This window comes from Sciurus vulgaris (genome assembly GCF_902686455.1).
Source record: "Sciurus vulgaris genome assembly, chromosome: 2".
In the NCBI taxonomy this organism is placed as follows: Eukaryota; Metazoa; Chordata; class Mammalia; order Rodentia; family Sciuridae; genus Sciurus; species Sciurus vulgaris.
Genome location: NC_136462.1, coordinates 183,736,622 through 183,756,569, shown reverse-complemented (window position 1 = coordinate 183,756,569; position 19,948 = coordinate 183,736,622). Strand labels below are relative to the sequence as shown.

The following is a 19,948-nucleotide window of genomic DNA, read 5'->3' as shown; positions in this document are numbered from 1 at the left end:
GCTGTGTTCGCCCCCACCTTCCTGGTCTTGCCACTGTCTCCTGCTGCAGTCCTTATGGATCCTGGTCTTCCGGGCTTCACAAAAGCATGTACAGCAGCACTGGGACACTATTCATTATTACTGAGAAGCCAGGATGTCACCCAGAGTTCTCAAAGCCTCTGTATGCAACACAATAATCATAAGCTTTTGAGGTTGGCATGGAGCCTGGAAATATCAGCCCAATACCACATTTCATAAATTAAAAAAAAAAAAAAAGAAAATAAAAGAAAGGAAAGAAAGAAAAAGAAAGAAAGAAAGAAAGAAAAAAAGAAACCCAGAGAACAAAGTACCTAGCCCAAGGAGGTCACACAGGGAGTTAATGGCTCTAATCACAAAAGTGAAACGTTCTGACAGATTCATGAACTCTTGGGTAGCTCCATCTTTAGCTCTGAGACCTCAGTCATTCTGTAGCCTGAAGCACTAATTAAACCAGAGGAGTTATGGATTTACTATTTATAGGTAGTGAAATTAACTAGGCCATGAAACCTAGGGACACAGGAGATCTTATCCCCTCAGATTTGCATATTACAGTCAACCTTTGGATTTTAAGACAGAACATGGGTAGCTCAACTTTCCCAACGCTGGACCTGGGTGGGTTTGCAGTTAGTCTGGATGGAGCCCAGCTATGATGAAGGTGTTGGCGTCATGAAGATTCACAGGGAACCCCAATCTGGCAAACGTTGCCCTCACTCAGTGCTAAGGTCAAAACAATCCTTTGGAACCTATCAACAGCTTCAGAAAGACCTATTTCAAACCTTTTTTACTATTATCTTAGGAGTTTTAACCAATAATACCAAGTCAATATGCTTTCATTGAATGTAAAAGGGAAAAAGGAGAAAGGAAGCCTATGAAAATGTTTTTAAAGGCATGCCACTTGGATTTGCAATTAGCTCACATTTTTCTCCCTTTTACCAGTCAGAGTGGCTTTCCCTGTATTGTCAACATCAAATGGCTCTCAGGAGACCCAGTGGTATGAACAGAAATGCTAAAATCAAGAAATTTCCAATTTTTTTTCTGTGGGAGATTGGCTACATGGTTCTGGGGAAGTCATTTAACCTCTCGCCATCAGTTCCCACCTCTGTACAATGAGGATGGAACTATGTTGGCACCTCTCCTGGGTACTGTGTGGACTGGTTAATTAAAGCTAATTAAGGCCCTGGAAAGAACCAGAAAAGACTATGTAAGTGCCGAGTATTTATGTGCCACTTACAGTCACAAAAACTCCTCAGGGACAATATTCTGTGCAGACAACATATTCTCCATTGGTGATCGCTAATCACTGCTTACAAAGAAAACACTGTGTTTTCCAGAACAGGGTAAGGAAAAGAAACACTACGCAGAGTTGTTCAACAACACCATCTTTATTCAAAAATATATATCTATGAGACATTTCAGAATATACTGCTGCCACCAATGGCAGCCTATACTTCTAAATAAAGTCCTAAATTAATATACAAATTTAAGCTTTAAAAATATTCTTTAAGAAAAACAAAACAAAAGCAAAGGAAGATTGAAGACTTTCTGAGGAATATGACCTAAAGGAAAGGTCCTTTGAGGCCTATGGATGCCCTAAGTAAAGAAAACACAAGCCAAACCACCCACCCACCCCGCAGACCACCTCTTACAGACAAGGAGAAAGGTTCGCTTAAATTAAATGAAGTAAGCACACTTTGGGAGGTGAGGGGAGGAGAATAAAGATTTAAAAAACAAAAGCATTTCATTAAAACAAAACAAAACTAACTTCCTCACAGGAAGTCCACTAGTAACAGGTGTTAAGAGGCCAACACATTCATTTACATAATTGCTACAGGTTCATTTCTTGCTCTTGCTATAATAATTATGCACCAATTGGTGGATAAGAATTAACTCAGGTGGATAAAACATAGCAGTGGGCTAAATCCATCATGTAATATTTGCACCTAGCTGATCAGAGCAAATACAGTCTTTTGCCTGGTTTGTGGCTGATAAAATTTTGCTTTCTGGCGAAAGCAGAGCATCAGAAGCAGGTCTGTTCAGAACAAACTTGTACACAGGAGACTGGAGCAGCACGCCTGGGAAGGATGTGCACAAACAGCAGACTACAATTGATCTTGTAATTTCAGTGAAGTCACCTACTGCCCTGTGGCCTCTGGGAGAAAAACCTTATAGACTCATTAATTTAACAATGACGGAACAGGCATTGCCAGTAAGCCAACCACACACAGGCTGCATCCAAATCTGAAGAACGGCATCAACACTACCAGGTTCTCCAGGGTTAAACCAGGCACCTGACTCGACTCTCCCTCCTTCACGGCATGGGGCAGAGGGGCTTCTGGAAGGGAGACCTGTCATACTGTGTAAAACACAGGCTACGTTTAACATGTAAAATGACATGTGATTTTTGGTGATCCTAAAAACAGCAACTCAAAATGATGGAGATTCTCAAGCCCCCGCAATGAATTCCTTCTTACAGTTTTTGGACCTCAGCCTAGGGGCCACATTCCTATTACACTATTGGGGCAAATTGTTTTCTGCCCTTTCCAATGTCAAAGACAAGCCTGCCAAATGTAAATGATTTACAGTTTGCAGGCCTAACCTTTATGATACACAAGATAAAAATCCTCTCTACATTATTTAGTTGTAATGTCAGCTGGCATGATAATGGAATTAAAAATCAAATCAATATCCCCAACTTTCCCCTCCCCTGCTGAGGTGAGCTGTTCAATAACATCTGATGCAAACGCTCCTCCTCCTCACATGGGGACAGGGAAAGGGACATGGACATGTGCAGTGGCGTGCAGTGATAGGCAGATGGACATGCTCAGTGTCCTATTGGCAGGGGAGATGTTCAAGTTTATTCACCATATTGTGGACAACACCCACACAGTGGATTAAATGATCATTTGTGCCCTGTTCTCAAAAGGCTCAAAGCCACGCCCCTGCAGAGCTCAGACTCAGCATGCCCAGGTGTGGAGCCTTCATCTTTGGGCCCACCAGTGCCATTCCTACCAACTACCTTCACAACCAACAGGGGTCACAAGGTTCCTGTTTTTAGGAACATGGGACACTTGAGAAGTGCAGCTGGGGAAGGTTCAATGTAGGAACCACGCAAGTAACTTGCTCTGTCATCCCCACTACTGTCTCGGAACTGTGACTTTATGTCCCAGATCACCTTTGATCTCATTGTTAGATTCTCTGGTTGGGTCACAAAACGAATGTACCTAACCTTGACTGCAGAGCACTAGTAGAAGTGATTGGGGGCGGGGGGTTTGAACAATTTGGCAAATTCTTTATGACAAAGCTGCCCATCTGTTGTGCCACCAACCTTCTGGGGGAAGATGGTAGACAGGAAAGCCAACATCAGCAGAGAGAACCCCTCAGTGGAGCCTGTACCTCGCCTGGCCAAGCCCAGCTCAGAAAGGAGGTGCTGCTTCCATGACACATGCTATCACAAGGACAGGTTCTTTTGAAAGCTTCCAGAAGTACACATGATTTTCCTAACTTCTTGGTAAGAGAGAGAGTTAAGGATGGAAAAGTAACGGGCATAAAACTCGAAATGGGAGAAAGTGTCTGTGTTCTTTGCAAATACAAATCTAAACTGGACTCCACTCAGGCTCTGAACTGTGCTGAAGATGAGAGGTTGCAGAGGAGAGTCAGAAATTGGAGGCCACAGTTCCTTCTTGAGGCGGAGGGGCCAGGTGGAAGAAGAGCTAGAACCGGGGCCAGAAGGTCATTTCCAACCATGACTTGCCCTCCGCTCTCTGGCACAGACGGGAATCTGGGGCATGACACCTGTCCTAGTCAGTTGAAAAGAGGTCACCAGCAGAGGGCAGAGGGGCCAAGCCACCTGTGACGTTGGGCAGCAGCGAGAGGTCTGGCAAGCTCTGAATATGGGACTTCAGCTCCTTGCGGACCTGGGTGACTCGCGCCAGCTTCTGCTTGTATTCCTAGGAGACAGAGAAGACAATGCAGTGAGCCTCTGTGTAGCTCTCACCCTCCTGCTCTCCCAGGACCCAGCCACCCAGCTCAGCCTCATCGTGCAATAGGGTTCTCAAGTTCTCAAAGGGCAAACTTTATCAAAGAGGAAAGCAGAATGTCATGCTGGCACGAGTGGACTCAATGGTATTCAAGTTAGCAGTTGAGATTTGGGAGGAAAAGCAGCAACATTTAATATTTGCTTTCTCTTTTAACTGGTTCTCAATAGTTTTTAAAAGCCTTATAAAACAAAAGCTCAAATTTTATAATTATTCTGAAGGCTCCAACTAGCCATGGTGAGGAAAATCACTATAAAGCTACATTTTCTACGTTAGAGCTTAGAGAGGAACCCAGATTTGTCACTTTCACAAACGAGCACTACATAAGATCAAAATGCTCCACCAGCCACTACCTGTGTCCAGGACCACCTCGTTCCCTGCTGAGTAACCACAGTAAGGCCCTGACAAGGCCTGCTGAGTCTCCCACTCGTAGTTCCTCTAGACGCCGTAGTTACCTACCCCAAAGGCCCAGCATCATGAGGCCGATGCTGAGGGGAAGCACCGCCCTCGCTAACTCCATGACACAGTTAGAGGCCTTCTGAAAGCTGCTGCTGCTGCTGCCCAAACTCATTTCTCACAACTTCCCACCACTTGTTCAGGATGGCCCTTAAGCTCGGGGCTCCATTTTCTCCCAATTCTGGTGAAGCCCTGCCTCCATCCCTCCACCTGCCTGGGAAAATCCTTCCCTCATCTGAGAGCTGGATCCCAGCTGCTCCTGCCCACTCCATGCACTCCTTGCCAGGCTGCTCTGGGCTCTCCCCAGACACTGGTGATTTCCACATTCCTCTACAGCATGGCTCCCCTGATAGGAATAGGGTAGATTTTTTTCTTTCCTCAGCTCCCAGCAAAGGTATTCTTGATATAGCTGTACAGAAAACTGGGCCACGTGAGGTCTGTGGCTTAGGGACCCCTTAGGGCTTAACTTTTTCCCTTCTAGGTGTTTCTGCAAGGATAAGAAGGTTCTCAGGGCTGTACACTTGCTGTGCAGAACCTCTCCTGCATTAATGTAACCCAAAGCACTGGATGAAACTTGAAGATCTGGCAGCGCTCGGGCTGGCTCTGCTTCTGACCTGCTGTGAGACCAGGGCTGTGGTTCCCTCCTCTCCCTGTCTGAAAGGGAGGGAACTGAGCAGCCCATGCTACAGACTCTAAGTTCTGAATTCCCTGATGCCAACTCCTTTTGCACACTTGGGGAGTCAAAAGGTTTGAGGGCTTGCGTAAATTATTAGCAATGACTCCCCCATTGAACTAGTAAACCCCATAAGGCCAGGGCCAGGCTCACCTGCTTCACCCAGCACCCACCACGTGCCCTGCAGTGCCAAGTAAACTGCACGTGCCTCGCACATTTGCCAAATGAATTACTAATACATAAAACAAACATTATGTATGAGCACACCACATTCCTAGACTGGGTCAACAGTTACCTTTCATTCTTGACACTGAAAGCTGACTTCGAACATGAGGATGGAAAATGCCAAGGTTCCCTTGTCTCTTCTCATGAATATTCAAATGAGGTTAATACAAAGCATGAAGACCAACAATATCTTTCCAGACATGGATTCATTTAATAAACGTCTCCTGAATGCTGACACAAAAAAGGGTAAAAGGTACTGCTTGCCTCCCCAAATTCTCTGCCCAAAGCTCAGAAACAAAAGCTGCCTCAACCCAGTTATCACCCACAGCAACCAAGAAGACTTCACTAGAAGGAGCTCACCAAAAACTGTTTGAAAATCACCAAGTTTCTTGTGAGCTGAGGGATCTTAACCAAGGCTCTTAACACCTGTGGGACTGTCAAACTAAAAACTTACCAAGTCCATCAGCTTAAAAGCAAAGGCAGATGTCTGGATCAGACACCATCCTAAGTCCAAATAACTCACCTAGGCAACTAAAAAAATCTCACCTGCTTGGTAAGGGAGTAAGTGTGAGTGTGTGTGTGTGGGGCGGGGGGGGAGAGGGGAGTCCTGTCATGCTTGGGCTAATATTATATTCTAGACATTGGCAAAGAAATTCCTCAAGAAAGCCCTCTCTTAGGTCACTCTAAAAGCAGATGGACACTGTCCACACCTCCTCCTGCCACCGGTTGCTTTTTACAGGAGGTCTAATTTAAGAACCATCACCCAGGCCCACAAAAAGGTATCCCTAGAGAAGGGCACATATGGCCTGTCACTGACAACCATGAAAATCCATCAAGGCTGTAAAAACAACCAAAAAAGACTTACAGCCAGGAGGTTTACATACCTCAGCAAGGGTGACTTGGTATATATGCTGAATATCCAAACACAGGCAGAGACTGCCTTTAAAACATGTAGCACTTGCCTACCAGAGACAGTCAAATGGCCTAGCTTAAGGTCTTGAGGAGAGGTGAAGAGGTGAAATCCATGGCAAGCCCTGGCCAGGTGAGGCTGCAGCAGGGGATTTTGTAAGCCTTCCTAAATAGACTCAGGAGTGACTTTTAGTGTGACTCAGGTGTGATCTCCGACCTCTTCTTTTTAAAACAGATTAAAGCTTTCCAAATAAAGTCATCTATAAATGTTGCCATGGACTGCCAAAAAACAAGAGTGAATTCAAGCAAAATTATCCTCCAAGTAAAACTTCAGCCTTCACTCCTCCTGTTGCTCCGAGTCGGGTCAGAGCACTCCCTTGCTAGCTGCCTTTCCAGGTTATTCTCTTCAGTTAAGGAGACAGAGTTCAGGAAAATCCAAGATTCTCTTGCCTTTTGGCAAAGTGTGGTCTGTGAGCCGTTCCTACAAGGCTCCAAACAGTGCCCTCAGAAACTCATACACTCTCAGAAGGAATCCAGACCTCTTCCCACAATGCCACCAAAACCAACTTCACATGATGAGGTCCACCCGGAGCCTTCTGCCTCCCTGAAGTGCACCTATATCCCACAACTCTTTAGCATGTCAAGTGCCACTCCTGTAGACAAAGGAAGGAAAGGTGACCCAAGTTCCTTGTTTAGAAGGCTTTACGCTCGTGTGTGATACTTCAGTCTAACACTCATGACGCCCTGCCGGTGCGGGAACTTGAGAGGTCAGGGCCCTCGCCACTGCCATAGCACAGCGGCACTGCTGCAGCTCCTGCCGGCAGCTTCTCCCTACAGTCACTGCATCCCAACCACAGTTAGCATGGCTCCGTCCACACTTCCATCTCCGGACACCTGCCTTTCGTCAAGAGTAGAGAAGGCATACCCAGGAGTGCCCTGCCTTTCCTTTTTTGCTCAGACGCAGCGCAGACCGAGAGACGAGGCAAGTGCACCTCGGGCGGCCAACCCTGCTCACGGCAGGCCTGCGCTGGGAGCCAGGAAACAGGAAGAGTCACACCAGACCTGCCTCTGCCGCCCTGCTGCAGGAGCCTCTAGCTGGGGGCCGGCACCTGTGATGAATGGCCTAGGTGTATCTGTCTGTGGAGAAATGTTTAAATGAGGTAAGGCCCATGTGTAGTTCTGAGATAATGCCTAGAATTCAGCTTCTCGCAAAGCTTTGGAAGTCACCTCACAGACTTTCTAAACTTGCAGGAGAAAATGTGCCTGTTACATCCCTCTGCTTTCCGTGGATCCAGCTGACACTGTGAACTCACACCAGCACGGAGCACCAGGACAGCTCGCTGAGGGAACAAAGCTTACACATTCTTTGCCTTTTATGGTCACAGCAGTGAGCCAGATCTGACATACTGCAGATGAGCTCCGGGATAAGAGGGTCAGAAATGACAGGGCTGACAGGGCAATGACCTCTCTACAGGAATTTCATTTTCAAAACAAGTAAAATTATAAGCATTTCCTCAAGCAACTCATGTAAGAAAAACGCCGATCAAAATGTAAATATTGTCGAACCTACTCTCTTCCTTGCTGGGAAGTACTTACATAAAAAACCATAACAGCAATAACAGCAGGGGTGGGGCTTAACTTGGAGACTACTCTCCAGCATCCAGAATTGGACTTGCATTTCCCTTTAACGTGCCCCGTTGTGCAGTTGGACATATGGTATATAAAAATCACCCCCTGCTCGGTTACCCCCAATTAAGAGTCATAAAGAGTTATTATGCACGAAGCAGTTTATGAAGGCCCTGAATAAAGGTGACCTGCCATGCTGAATCTGAGTGGAAGACGCGCTTCGCTGGATGGAGCCTGGCGCTGCGCCTGATCGAGTAGGCCTTCCCACGCCCACCCAGCACCCTCCAGCCTGCCAGGGGTTTACCCAGAGAGACTAAGGTCCTAGGACCACACTCACAAGTCTTGGTCTCTACTTAAACAACAATTTCATGTGTTCATTCATTCATGCGCTGGCTTACTCATGTCTTTGGAAAATACAACCTATAAATGACATTTGGATAGGTAATAAGAATCCTGCTTTTTCTTCAGAGATCCATGTGGGAACGAAAACCGCCAGTGACCTGCACCTCTCTCTCAGCCAGCTCCATGCTCCACGTGACTTAGTAGCAGCTGTGACATTTCAAAATGATACAATCTGGGGTGTCACAGCAGGGCTGGAGCTGCTGAGTAAGACACTGAGAAGACACAAGGAAAAGAAGCAGTTGAGGCTCCAATCCCAATGCTCTCATGGGCTTCTTGGCTCCATGACCAAAACACACAAAGAACTTCCCAAAAGGAAAAAATGACAAAATAGTTAGAATTAGAGGGGCGTTCTCAGAGCAACCCAACCATCCATCAGAATCATCAAATGCAAATGGGCTTCTTAAACTTGGAACACCACCACAAAATGTTTTCAGGGTACTTCTTTCTTCCCAGAGGTCCCTCTACCCAAAAGGTACTTAAGACAGATTTGACTGCCGTAACAAAAACCCCAATGTGACAAAGACTGGCAAAAGCAAGGGAAGAATAAAAAGTTGTATTTCTACATATAGACTAATACAAATGAAACAAACCAAAGTAAAATCAATTTCAGGGCCAGGCAATTTTTCAAGCACTAATGTAATCATAAACCTAAACATTTAGGTTATAAAGATGTCTATAAAAGACTAAATAAAAGATATTTATTTATAAACAACTACAATGCTTACATACAATTAGGCAGTGGGGTCCCTCATTAATAAAACCAAAATATTAAAGACAAACTATAATTAATTTTTTTTCTCTAAAGTTAACCATCAAAAAGGAATGCTTGGGGCTGGGGAGATAGCTCAGTTGGTAGAGTGCTTGCCTTGTAAGCACAAGGCCCTGGGTTTGATCCCCAGCACCAAAAAAAAAAAAAAAAAAAAAAAAAAAAAAAAATGCTTTATGAAAGGAACAAAGACCCCTATAAACTGGTTTCCTTGGTGATCATTTTAATGAAAAGTCAGGTTCCTGGTGCTGTGGTGCAAACATCAAAGGCACAGACCATTCAAACTGTCTCTCCCTTCGGGCTGAACAGTGGTAGTCAAACATCCTGAAGAGCAGTTGAGAAAAGAAGAAATGAAAAAGACAGTTTTAATACAAAATCATCTTCACCAATGCTTACCGTGACTCCAAGTGCTAGTGGGTCTGCCCAAGCAGCCTACAGTTTACTCCTCTGCATTTGGATATGTCTCTTTTCATAAGCAATGAAAAGACCAATTCCTTTCCATCAACAAACTAAGTAAGAAGGAAAATACATGTGTCCTACCTCCAAAAGCCTGAGTACATCACATCCCTCCCACTGGAGGGAGGTGGCTGTGGTAAAATAGAAAAAACTCTGAGTCAGAAAATCCAAGTCTGAATCCTACTCTCCCACCGCCTATGGTGTGACTTAGGACTTTCCTGCCTCCAAGATGACACAGTATTGAAGGGTGGTCATGAGGCTTGGATGAGACCAGCACCTGCTATATGTGCAGTGTGAATGAATAGACCTAAGGGGAAAAGAACAATCGGTCCTCCCATAACCTATTATTTCATGAGCAACACTTCACCTTCCTGATTTATATGTTAAGATGAGACAGAGTAGAAGAAAAAGTATTGTTAATGGAATACAAAATTCTTCTTTCCACAAAACATTTGGGTGTGTCCTTAAAATTTAGCATATTAACTAGAAGCTTCCTTAAGGACAGAAAGGTCCTTTGGCGCCCTTTCTTTTTTAAAGATCTAGTGTCAAGACTAGAAAATAAGTCCAAGATTTTTAAACTATGTGGCATCATAGTCCAGATCCATCAAGCTACAGGCCCAGAGAGAGAAAGGAATTTGTCTGCAGAGCAAGCCCAGACCTCAAGGGAACACCTTCAAAGTGGAAGGAGTCCCCAGTGAAGTGTACTTTGGCTTGCCCAGAGGTGAAATGAGCTGCCACTGTGCCTGCCACCCCAAAACCAGAGTGCCGGACTAGGTGTCTGGAGAGGACTGAGCATGCGAGAGTGACTACACAGACAGACACAAACACAATGCAGACTAGGTGGAGCTCGGAAGGAAGAGAGCTGAGAGAATATTATAGGGGCGGGGGCACACTTGGTTGTAAGGGGTGGGGGTCTGCGGAAAGACTTCCTTTTGCAAATATGATGTGACTTAAGATATTAAAGATGAACAAATATTAAGTAGGTAAGGATAAACAGGACGAGTACTCTAGGCAGGTAGAGCGAAAGGCATATGTAAAGCCTGAGACTGAAGAAGCAACATGGATACCACCACAGAACACAGCAAGAAACACAGCTGAGGAGGCTTCCAGGGGCCAGGGCAGGAGTAGGGACTGGAGAGGGGCAAGAAGTTGGGTCAATACTTCAGAAGCAAAGAGAAGTCACTTAAATGTGTAAGCAGGGGGATGACAAGCTCAAAGCTGTATTCTCAAGACATCACAGGGGTGCTACCTGAAAGGCTCACGGGGCCTAAGAGCAAACCAATGGATCCATGAATGAAGCTCGGCAGAAGTGCAGGCGGGAGATGAGTCTGTGCTAACATGGTAGAGAGGAGGCAATGGAGAGAAGGGGGACAGAGTGAAGAAAAATAGTGGAGCAAAATCACAATGGCCTGGTGACTAACCAACTGTGGAAGAGGGCTGAGAAGTCAATCTGGCAGAAGTGGGGCAGAGAGACTGAGGAGGGCTGCGACAAGAGAAGGCTGATGTGACAGATCCAGAGGTGGGAAAAATCAGCAAGAAATATTGCATGGGGTCTAGTGTCTGGTTCTGATAACTGGCAATGCCACTCTCTGAGTGAGGTTAAAAGAAGGAAAGGACAGGAAGACAAAGGTCTGTCTCAGTAGTACACCTGAAATGTCTGGGTTACTGACAACATTAGCTTAGGTGGCAACTGAATCCGCTTTAAGTATGAGTCATCAAGGAAAAGGTCCAGCATGAGAAAGAGGTCAATGGCATACACATGCAGGACCGAGACAGAAAAGCTTCCTGAAGCACAAAAAAGTAGACTAGAACCAGCAAACGGTGGTCTACAGAAACTAGAGAAGGAAAACATAAAGGTATTTAAAAAATATACTCTTAAATGCTACTGAGGGGGACCAAAAAGAGAGGGAAACAGAAGACAGAGACTGAGAAGCTCTTTTGGTTTTTGAGATTAGGCTGCCAGATGGGGTGACTGTGGTCAGTGCTTCAGAGGAATGAGGACAAGCACTCCAAGCTGCGACGCAGCAAGGGCAAAGGGATGTGGTGTGGTTGGAAAGGGACAGTAGCATGGAGGACGTGCTTATATGAGTGTGATTACCATTTTTAGTATTAGAGTGGCAAAGTAGGCTGCGAGCTGAGAAGGACCCCCTCAAACAGTCTGCGGGAGGCTTTTTCCACAGGTAAGAAAGTCAACCTGCCCTAAAGGTCCTGTGTGCCAAGGAAAGGTGGAAATTAACGATTTCAGGTGAGGGTACCAGAAACTATTGCCCAACATGAGGGTAAAATTGTTATTTTATAAAAGAAAAAAATCACATCAAAGATAAAAGGTCACAAGGACCAATGGGCCCAGTGAAGAAATCCAGGAAAAGCCTGGCACAGGCAACACAGCTTGTCATTACTGAATCATAATCGGGGTCAACAGTTTCTTTGTGGAAATGACTTCTAGTAAGTCTATGTCCCACAGAAGAGACACAGTGAACAAAAGAAAAGGCCTTGGAGAAGCACCTTTACATCACTCCAGGCATCACAGAGAAGTGAGTGTATCATTCATAACCATGTCCAAGTCCCAGGAAGCCTTAGAAGGTTGCTGGTAAATTTTGTTGAGTTGAAATTTGCAAAGTTATTGTGCTTGAGATTCTCAAAGCAGCTAATGACTGAATTAAGTAAACAGAGTTGAGCACCCTTTTCTGCCAAGATGTTTAAAGATGAAGAACCTAAATAAGGAAGAGAATAAATAAGGAGATAGGCAAAAGAGCAGCTGGGTGGTATCATCTTTTTCGTTTTGGTACTGGGGAATGAACCCAAGGGTGTTTACCACTAATCCATGTCCCCAGTATCAACCCTTTTTATTTTAAGACAGGGTCTCATTAAGTTGCTGAGGCTGGCCTTAAACTTGTGATCCTCTTGCCTCAGCTTCCCGAGTGGCTGGGATTATAGGTGCAGGCCACTGTCTCTGGATGGTACCATCATGTTTATATGAAGCCTTCCACAGTTTTGGGGGTTCATAGATTTTGTCTGCAAAGGTTTCATTTTGACTTATGATAATAAAGGGCATTTCTGCCCTAATCACACCCACACAAAAAAGACTGTTTCTCATCTTATTTCAAGTCCTACATTTTTATAGAGAGAAAAAGATGCAAACTTAAGATTGCAATGTATGCCACCCACCAATTTCACTTTCTCCAAAATCCCTACTTGAAGGGGAGCAAAAGACCTAGTTAAAGATAGCAAGAACATTCATAAAGACTAAAATAGGTCTTTGCTCAAAATAACACATATCCACTGGGTCAAGCAGACAGTTACCTACTGGAGCTCAAATTTCTGTAACCTGAACTCTCCTCTCAAAATTATGCTCACTCAAGTCAATGTTATAATAAGTATCTGCTATTTTCCCACAGCTGTCTCAAATGTAAACAAGATCATTTAAAAGAAGAAGAGATCCCCGTTTGTCTAATTAAACTCTTCAATTTTTACTCCTTCATAAAACAAAGACTAATCCTTAACTTGGGGGGTTATATGAAAGCTTGATGAAATCCTAGAATGCCTAAGATGCTCTGAAAAAGAATGAGAGAGAACTCCTGAGGCAGGAATGCATACTGGTGGCAAAGACCCTTCAGTGGACATAAAGACCAGCAGACCTCTGCATGTGCAGAGCCACTTCTGGAAATCTACTCGAGGGAAATGACCCAAATACTGAAGGTTAGCCCAAAGACAAGAGCGCGCGCAAGATGCTCAAAACGACTACTAAACATCCAGCCACAGGCATGTAAGCAGACATTTAAAATGTTTACAAAGTTTCTGTTAAAAAGGGAAAATAATTACATTAAGTAAAATAAAGCAGGACAGAAAACTATTTGCACATTCTAATTTTAAAGAAAAAATAAAGAAAATATAAAAATTAAAAATAGTTGCTAGATTATGAAAGAGATTATGATTTTTTTTCTTCATATTTACGTTTCCTTTGATATATTGCTTTCATGGTTAGAAATAAAGAAACAACTGAATGTTAGGTAAATATGATCCAATGTCCTGGCAGGCAGGGTTACAAGGGTCCGGATGTTGTTTTAATTGTATATGTACTTTTGTGCTACACATACCAGTTGAAAGTCAGCAGAGCCATTCCAGGAAGCAGGGATTAATGCTTCCTATAATGGGCTAAGGTGTAGCTCCAGGTACACAGCTTGCTGAGGACACACAGGCCCTGGGTTTGATCCCCAGCATAGTCTCAAGGGAAAAAAAAGGAAAGGAAAGGAAGAAGAGGGAGGAAGGGAGGGAAAAGAGTTGGGCTACAAATATGAAAACAATGCTGAAGAGTTTTGAAATCATGTCACTTTTTCTTTTTTCCTTTAGTTGTCAATGGATCTTTATTTTATTTATTTATATGTGGTGCTGAGAATTGAACCCAGTGCCTCATGCATGCCAGGCAAGTGCTCTAAATCTGAGCAATAACCAGGTCTCAAGTGCTGGCAAACTATGTCCTTAGGTCGTCAAGTATGTGAAATACATTATAATGTGGCTTTCCCTACTCCTGGAGTGAAAATAAATATCCCAAAATTCATATTGTAATGAAGCGAGCGCGCGCGCACACGCGCGCACACACACACACACACACCCTGGTAGACAAAAGCTCCAGATGTAAATCTCAAGGGTCAGCAGGGACCAAAATGAACAGAAGGAATCCAAGGATCCAACATACGGCAGCTAAACTTCCTATCACAGAACCAAATGCATCAACTCTAAAAAAGTCCCCACACACTGGAGGAAGGCCTGAGGAAAAAAGACCCTCACCTCAGTGCAGGGATAAAAAGGCAGAGAGCAAGCCTCGGCCTGGTATGTGGAGAAGAGTGGAGTACAAGCCCCCACCATCGCCAGACAGGTGTGAGCAGACCGACCTGATCCAACAACTGTTCTAACTGCCCTTGTTGCTGACAGTGCCGCTGGTCCAGGGAGGAGCACTGGGTGCCAAGCAAGCGTAGTGTGAAGGGCTGGGGACATTGGGCCAGTGTTACTAGGGCCTCTCACCCCCAGGAAACACACTGGATGATCACTGGAGCTGGGGAATTCCAGTATTGATTGGTCTTTGCTGACTTCCTTTGTGTCCTTGGGCGGCTCATATAAACCCAGGCTTAGTTTTCTGATCTAACATGAGGATTAGGCCACCTGCTTTCATCTGCATTTACGCTAAGAGACAATGAGACAGTGGCTCTGATCATCATGGGAGAGAGAACTGACTCTAAAGTTGACAAAAAGGAGCTCTCTATCTCCACCTACTGCCTGTCCCATTACGGAAACAAATGCTTCTAACCATCTGCACCCTGCAGGGAGGTGGGGGATGCTGCCAAAAACAACAGACGGCCATCAGTTTGGTTTAGTACCCCATCAGCTGTAGCCAAGGAATTTCTCAAGTTGTTATAACCACAAGGCAAACAGAAATATGAAGAGTCACAAGGCAATGCTGGATTCTAGATCATTTCCCCCTTCCCAGCTGCGTTGTCAGAAGCAAAGACTCAGCTCTGGGTATTCATTAGAGCCAGGCAAGAGGTGCCAAGCTGGGGAGAAAGAGCAGCAGCCCTAAGTTCACTGAGGCACATCTACCCCCATTATCAGAGCAAGAGATGTCACTGGCACAGCTGCGGTGAGGACAGTAGGAGGGCAGGTCTCCATAGCAGAGTGGGCTCTCTCACACAGAGGTCACTGGAATGCTTTCACACAGTCATTTTAATCTCCCTACATAAGATGTCATTTTTGTGCAACAAGATTCTTGGGAATTGTTTGAAATTGTTTAATTGATTTAACTTTGGCTACTCCTCTTTGCAGGATATTTTCCTGCTGTTTATCTCACTGACTCAAGTTTAAACAAAACAATACAAACCTGATGGGAAGTTACCAGGTGTCTGGTCTGAATTCTAATCTCTCCTCTGGGTCTGAGTTGCTTTGCCAATTCTGAAATCAGGCTACATGATCTCTAAGGTTCCTTACAACTCCAATAATTCTGCAAACCACTTCACTTACTCCTATCCAAGGCCTCTGTGTCAAAGCAGAGGATTAGTGCTGACTACTGCAAGGCCACACTACTGCTCTTGATCTGTGGTCACTGATACTTATGGCACCTAGATAAGGTCTTTATGTCAAATTCAAATGCACCAGTAAGTGAAACTCTAAGATGCTCCTGAAAATCCTGCAGCAGACTTAAATAAATGGAAAGACCTCTCTTATTCATGGATCGAAAGATTTAAGATTGTTAAAATGGCAATACTCCCCCAAATGATTTACAGATTCAATACGGTCCCTATTAAAATTCCAATGGCACTCTTAGTTCTCTTCAGAAATGGCAAGGGTGATGCTCACATTTATATGGAACTGCAAGAGATCCTAAATAGCCAGAACAATACTGAAAAGAACGAAGTTTGAAGACTTGATTTAAAACTTGCTGCAAAGCTATCGTGAGTGACCGTGGTACCATCACAGGAATAGACACAGTCAATGGTACAGAATTGAGAGTCCAGAAGCAAACCTATTTATCTGTGGCCAACTCATTATTGACAAGGATGCCAAGCATTCTGCTGAAGGAAAGAACAGTCTCTTCAACAAATGCTGCTGGGGCAGATGGATAACTACATGCAAAAGAGTGAAGTTGGTCCCCTACCTCACATCATACACAAAATAAACTCAAAATGGATCAACAACCTAAATGTGAGAGAGAGCTCAAACAATAAAGCTCCTCAAAGAAAATGTAGAAATAAAACTTCATGAGCTGGAATTCAGCAATGCTTTCTTAGATGCGACACCAAAATCAAGAGGAACAAAAGAAAAAAATAGATATAGTGGAACTCATCCCACTCCCGCTCTCCCCCAAAAACCCTTAAACTTTTGTGTGTTGAAGGAGAATATTAAGAAATGGAGGGCTGAGGAGATAGGTTGGTGGTAGAGCAGTTACCAAGCATGTGCAAGGCTATACAAGTACCAGCACGAATATAAGGATGGATAGATAGATGGAAGGGGAAGGGGGAAAGGAAAGCAGGCATGCAGGCAGAAAGAAAAGAAAAGAAACCTACAGAACAAGAGAAAATATGTGCAAGCCATCTCTCTGATAAGGACATAATATCCAGAATACATAAAGAACTCTTAAAAGTCAAATAAAAACACTTTTTAAAACAATAGGCAAAGGACTTGAATATATCTGCAATGAAGATATATAAATGGTCAACCAGCACATGCAAAGATGCTCATGGTCATTAATAATTAGGGAAATGCAAATCAAAACCACCATGAGATACCACTTCACATATATTAGGTTGGCTAGAATAAAGACTGATAGTAGGTGCTGGCAAGGACGTGGAAAAATAGGAAGCCCTCTATGTACATTGCTGATGATAATATAAAATGGTGCAGTTATTGTAGAAACATGTTCCTCAAAAAGTTAAACACAGAGCTATCATATGATCTAGGGACTCCACTACTAGATACACATGCCCAAGAGAAATGAAAATGTATCCATACAAAAACTTGTACATAACTGTCTACAGCAGCATTATTCCAATAGTCAAAAAGTGGAAGGAATTCGAATGTCTAATAACAGAGAGAAAGCTCTGAACAAACTGAGGCAGATCTACATAACTATACTTGTTACTCTAATAATTATTAGCAATCAGTCATAAATAGGAATGAAGTACTGATACAAGCTATAGCATGAATAAAATTTAAAATATTATACACTAAATGAAAGAAGTCAGACAGAATTAGATAAAATATCCAGGACAGGCAAATCCATCAAGACAGAAAGGACACTAGCGGTTGCCAGCAACTGGGAGAAGTGGGGAGTAACTGCTTAATAGGGATGGAGTTTTCAATTGGGGTGATGAAAGTTGGAACTTTATAGCTGATAGCTGCATAATATTGTGAAAGTGCTAAATGCCCCTGAAATCAACATTCTTTAAAATGGCTAATTTCACATGAATTTCATCTCAACCAACAAATCTGCTGCTAGGAAGACATTCCCCAGAGCTCTTCCCTGTGTGGCAAGTAATCTACCGGCCTGCACCATGCAGCATGTGTACCACAGAAAGGATGGCCCTTCCAGTTCTAGATCACCAACAAGACCTAAATGCAAACAACTGATATGTTGAGGAGGTAAAATTGTAGGTGCCTGACCCTTCCTGATTTTTATCTTTAATGCCTGTACAAATAGGTCTCTTTCTCACATACACATATCCTTTCGTGTTCTGATGGCTCTGATGAATATACCTCCATCATGCTTTATCCAAAGTGACAAGACAGGAAGTCTCTCCAACCCAGTCAGAATAAGTAAGGCCTGTGGGCTTTAGTAGTCACTTATGATAACAGTCCCATCAACAACAAACCGTTCCTCCTTCTAAGCAGTGACATTTCAGGTTTTTCTGGCATCTTTGGCCTCTACCTTTTTGAACGAACCCTTTTTCAGAACTCCACATTCCTTAACCTCACCTCTGGGCAGCTACACAGACTTCCTTCCACATGCCTCCACTTCTAAGTTTCCTCATGTTCACGACCAAGCATTACAGATCTTCAGCTTTCCCTCTAACCTCGCCTAGAACTTCAGGGAAAGGTGGTAGGCCAATGTCAACCATGACGCCCAGGCAGAAGAGAATGGTTAAAAAAAAAAAAAATTATCAGCTCAAAATGAAACATGGTTCTACCTAAAGGAAAGAAGTAGCACAAAGGAGAAAACCCAGAGGAATTTCTATCACATAGTCACTTTTATTTCCTAACACAGTCTTTACAACCAAAAATTAAATCAGATATGTTAAGCCACTTAATGCAACCTAAAAATAACTTTTTCTTTAGAGGAAAAGTCACACCAAATGATGAATTTCAGTCATAGAACAAGTATTTATTGAGGACCAAATATGTTCCTGGCACTATGAGAGCAGTCAAAGAGCACACAGTCTAGCAAACTTTGGAAGCCTTGCTGAAGGCATATGGTATTCAGGAACAACCCATGCATTTGATAATTCACTTGCATTTTTAATAAATATCTGATCCAATCAATATATTCTTAGCATTTTTCTTGTTCTGTTTCAATTAAGACAGAATGACTTAGAATATTCTCCTCCTTTATAACACTTTTCACATTCTGTGTTAACACCTTGTTTGCTGCAGTCTCCCCTAGTGGGAAATGCATTTGCACAGAGGAAGCACATCTGCTCCTCTTTGTTCGTCACTGACTAACAGGCCGGTGACTCTATGAATGCACATGCAACCCCTTAAAGACAGAGACCCTGGTTCCCACTGGCATCTCCAGCACCTCCTTCCCACACCCTGTCTTTATCTTCCTTCACGAACCTGTCTTGATGAGTCCAGCAGCTGCCCTTTTATAAACACTTCTACAATTGCTATTTCCTTTTAAGAAAGTTTTAATGCCTGACAGGAAGTCTGAATTTACCTTAAGCCACAATCAGAATTGTCACTTGCGTTCTTAATCTCTCGACACTCAGTCAGTTTTGGATCTATGTTCACCTATGCTGTTTATACCAGAATATGATTTCCTTGAAACACAATCTCCTCCTTTGACCGTAACTGCCCCTCCTAGAGCCTAAGCTCTAGGTCAGCATATTTCCCACCTTGAAGTTTAGGAATCACTAAAAATCTAGCACAATATTCTCAAGTGAAAGCAAAAAAGAGGTGCTTATTACATGAAGCAGAATATAAACTTAAAATACAAACAAGCGCAAGCATTAACAAGTAAGAACTGGGGGGAAAAGCGTGCCAAATGCATTACTGTTTTTCCAAAGAATTCCATGTATTTACACACTGAGGGCAATGAAAGGATTAAAATGAGAAGATTTAATTAGCATTCTGATTCAGTAGTTTTAAAATAAGGACTGGCTGTGTTATAAAAATAAGGGTTAAAAAGACATATGTACTATCCCCATCAATAAGATTCTGGATGATTTGAAGAAATTCATAATATTAATGCATCTTTCAATTGCATGTCAGGTTTTACCATCATTTTGAGGATATAATGAAATAAAATCAGTCTATTACAAACAGGCGAGAGAGAATCTCAGATTCTGCAGAGCAGACTGTTCATGATTTTAGTAAGCACAGACAAAGAACTAAAGCCAGCACTGAATATCTTATATTTCAGCTAGTCATTTGCTTTCTTAAATCCAGCACATTTCGCTCTATTTTTACTATGGTTCTGCTCAAGTGGCCTAGCAGACACAGTTCCGTATGAGAACTTTTAGTTCAGACTCCTTGTTTTCCAGTGCTGGGACATTCCTGTCCTGTGTAAGGACTGGGTTTCCAATGTCATTCCACAGCATGAACTATCAGAGGAACCTGGGCTGAAAGTCTACAGAACAGACCCAAATCTCTGCTCCATTTCTGTGCCTCACATGGCAC

At 43.4% G+C, this 19,948-nt stretch overlaps 1 protein-coding gene across 2 annotated transcripts in view; it reads right to left on the bottom strand.

Moving 5' to 3' along the window:
* Window positions 1-1,381: 1,381 nt before the first annotated feature.
* The window catches only part of RPRD1B (regulation of nuclear pre-mRNA domain containing 1B), a 47,733-nt gene continuing 29,166 nt past the window's right edge, over window positions 1,382-19,948 (bottom strand). For both annotated transcript variants that reach the window (XM_079128332.1, XM_079128331.1), the window contains exon 7: window positions 1,382-3,965. In XM_079128332.1, the coding sequence (XP_078984458.1) occupies window positions 3,816-3,965 (150 nt within the window). In that variant the 3' untranslated portion in view covers window positions 1,382-3,815. The remainder of the gene's footprint in view (window positions 3,966-19,948) is intronic.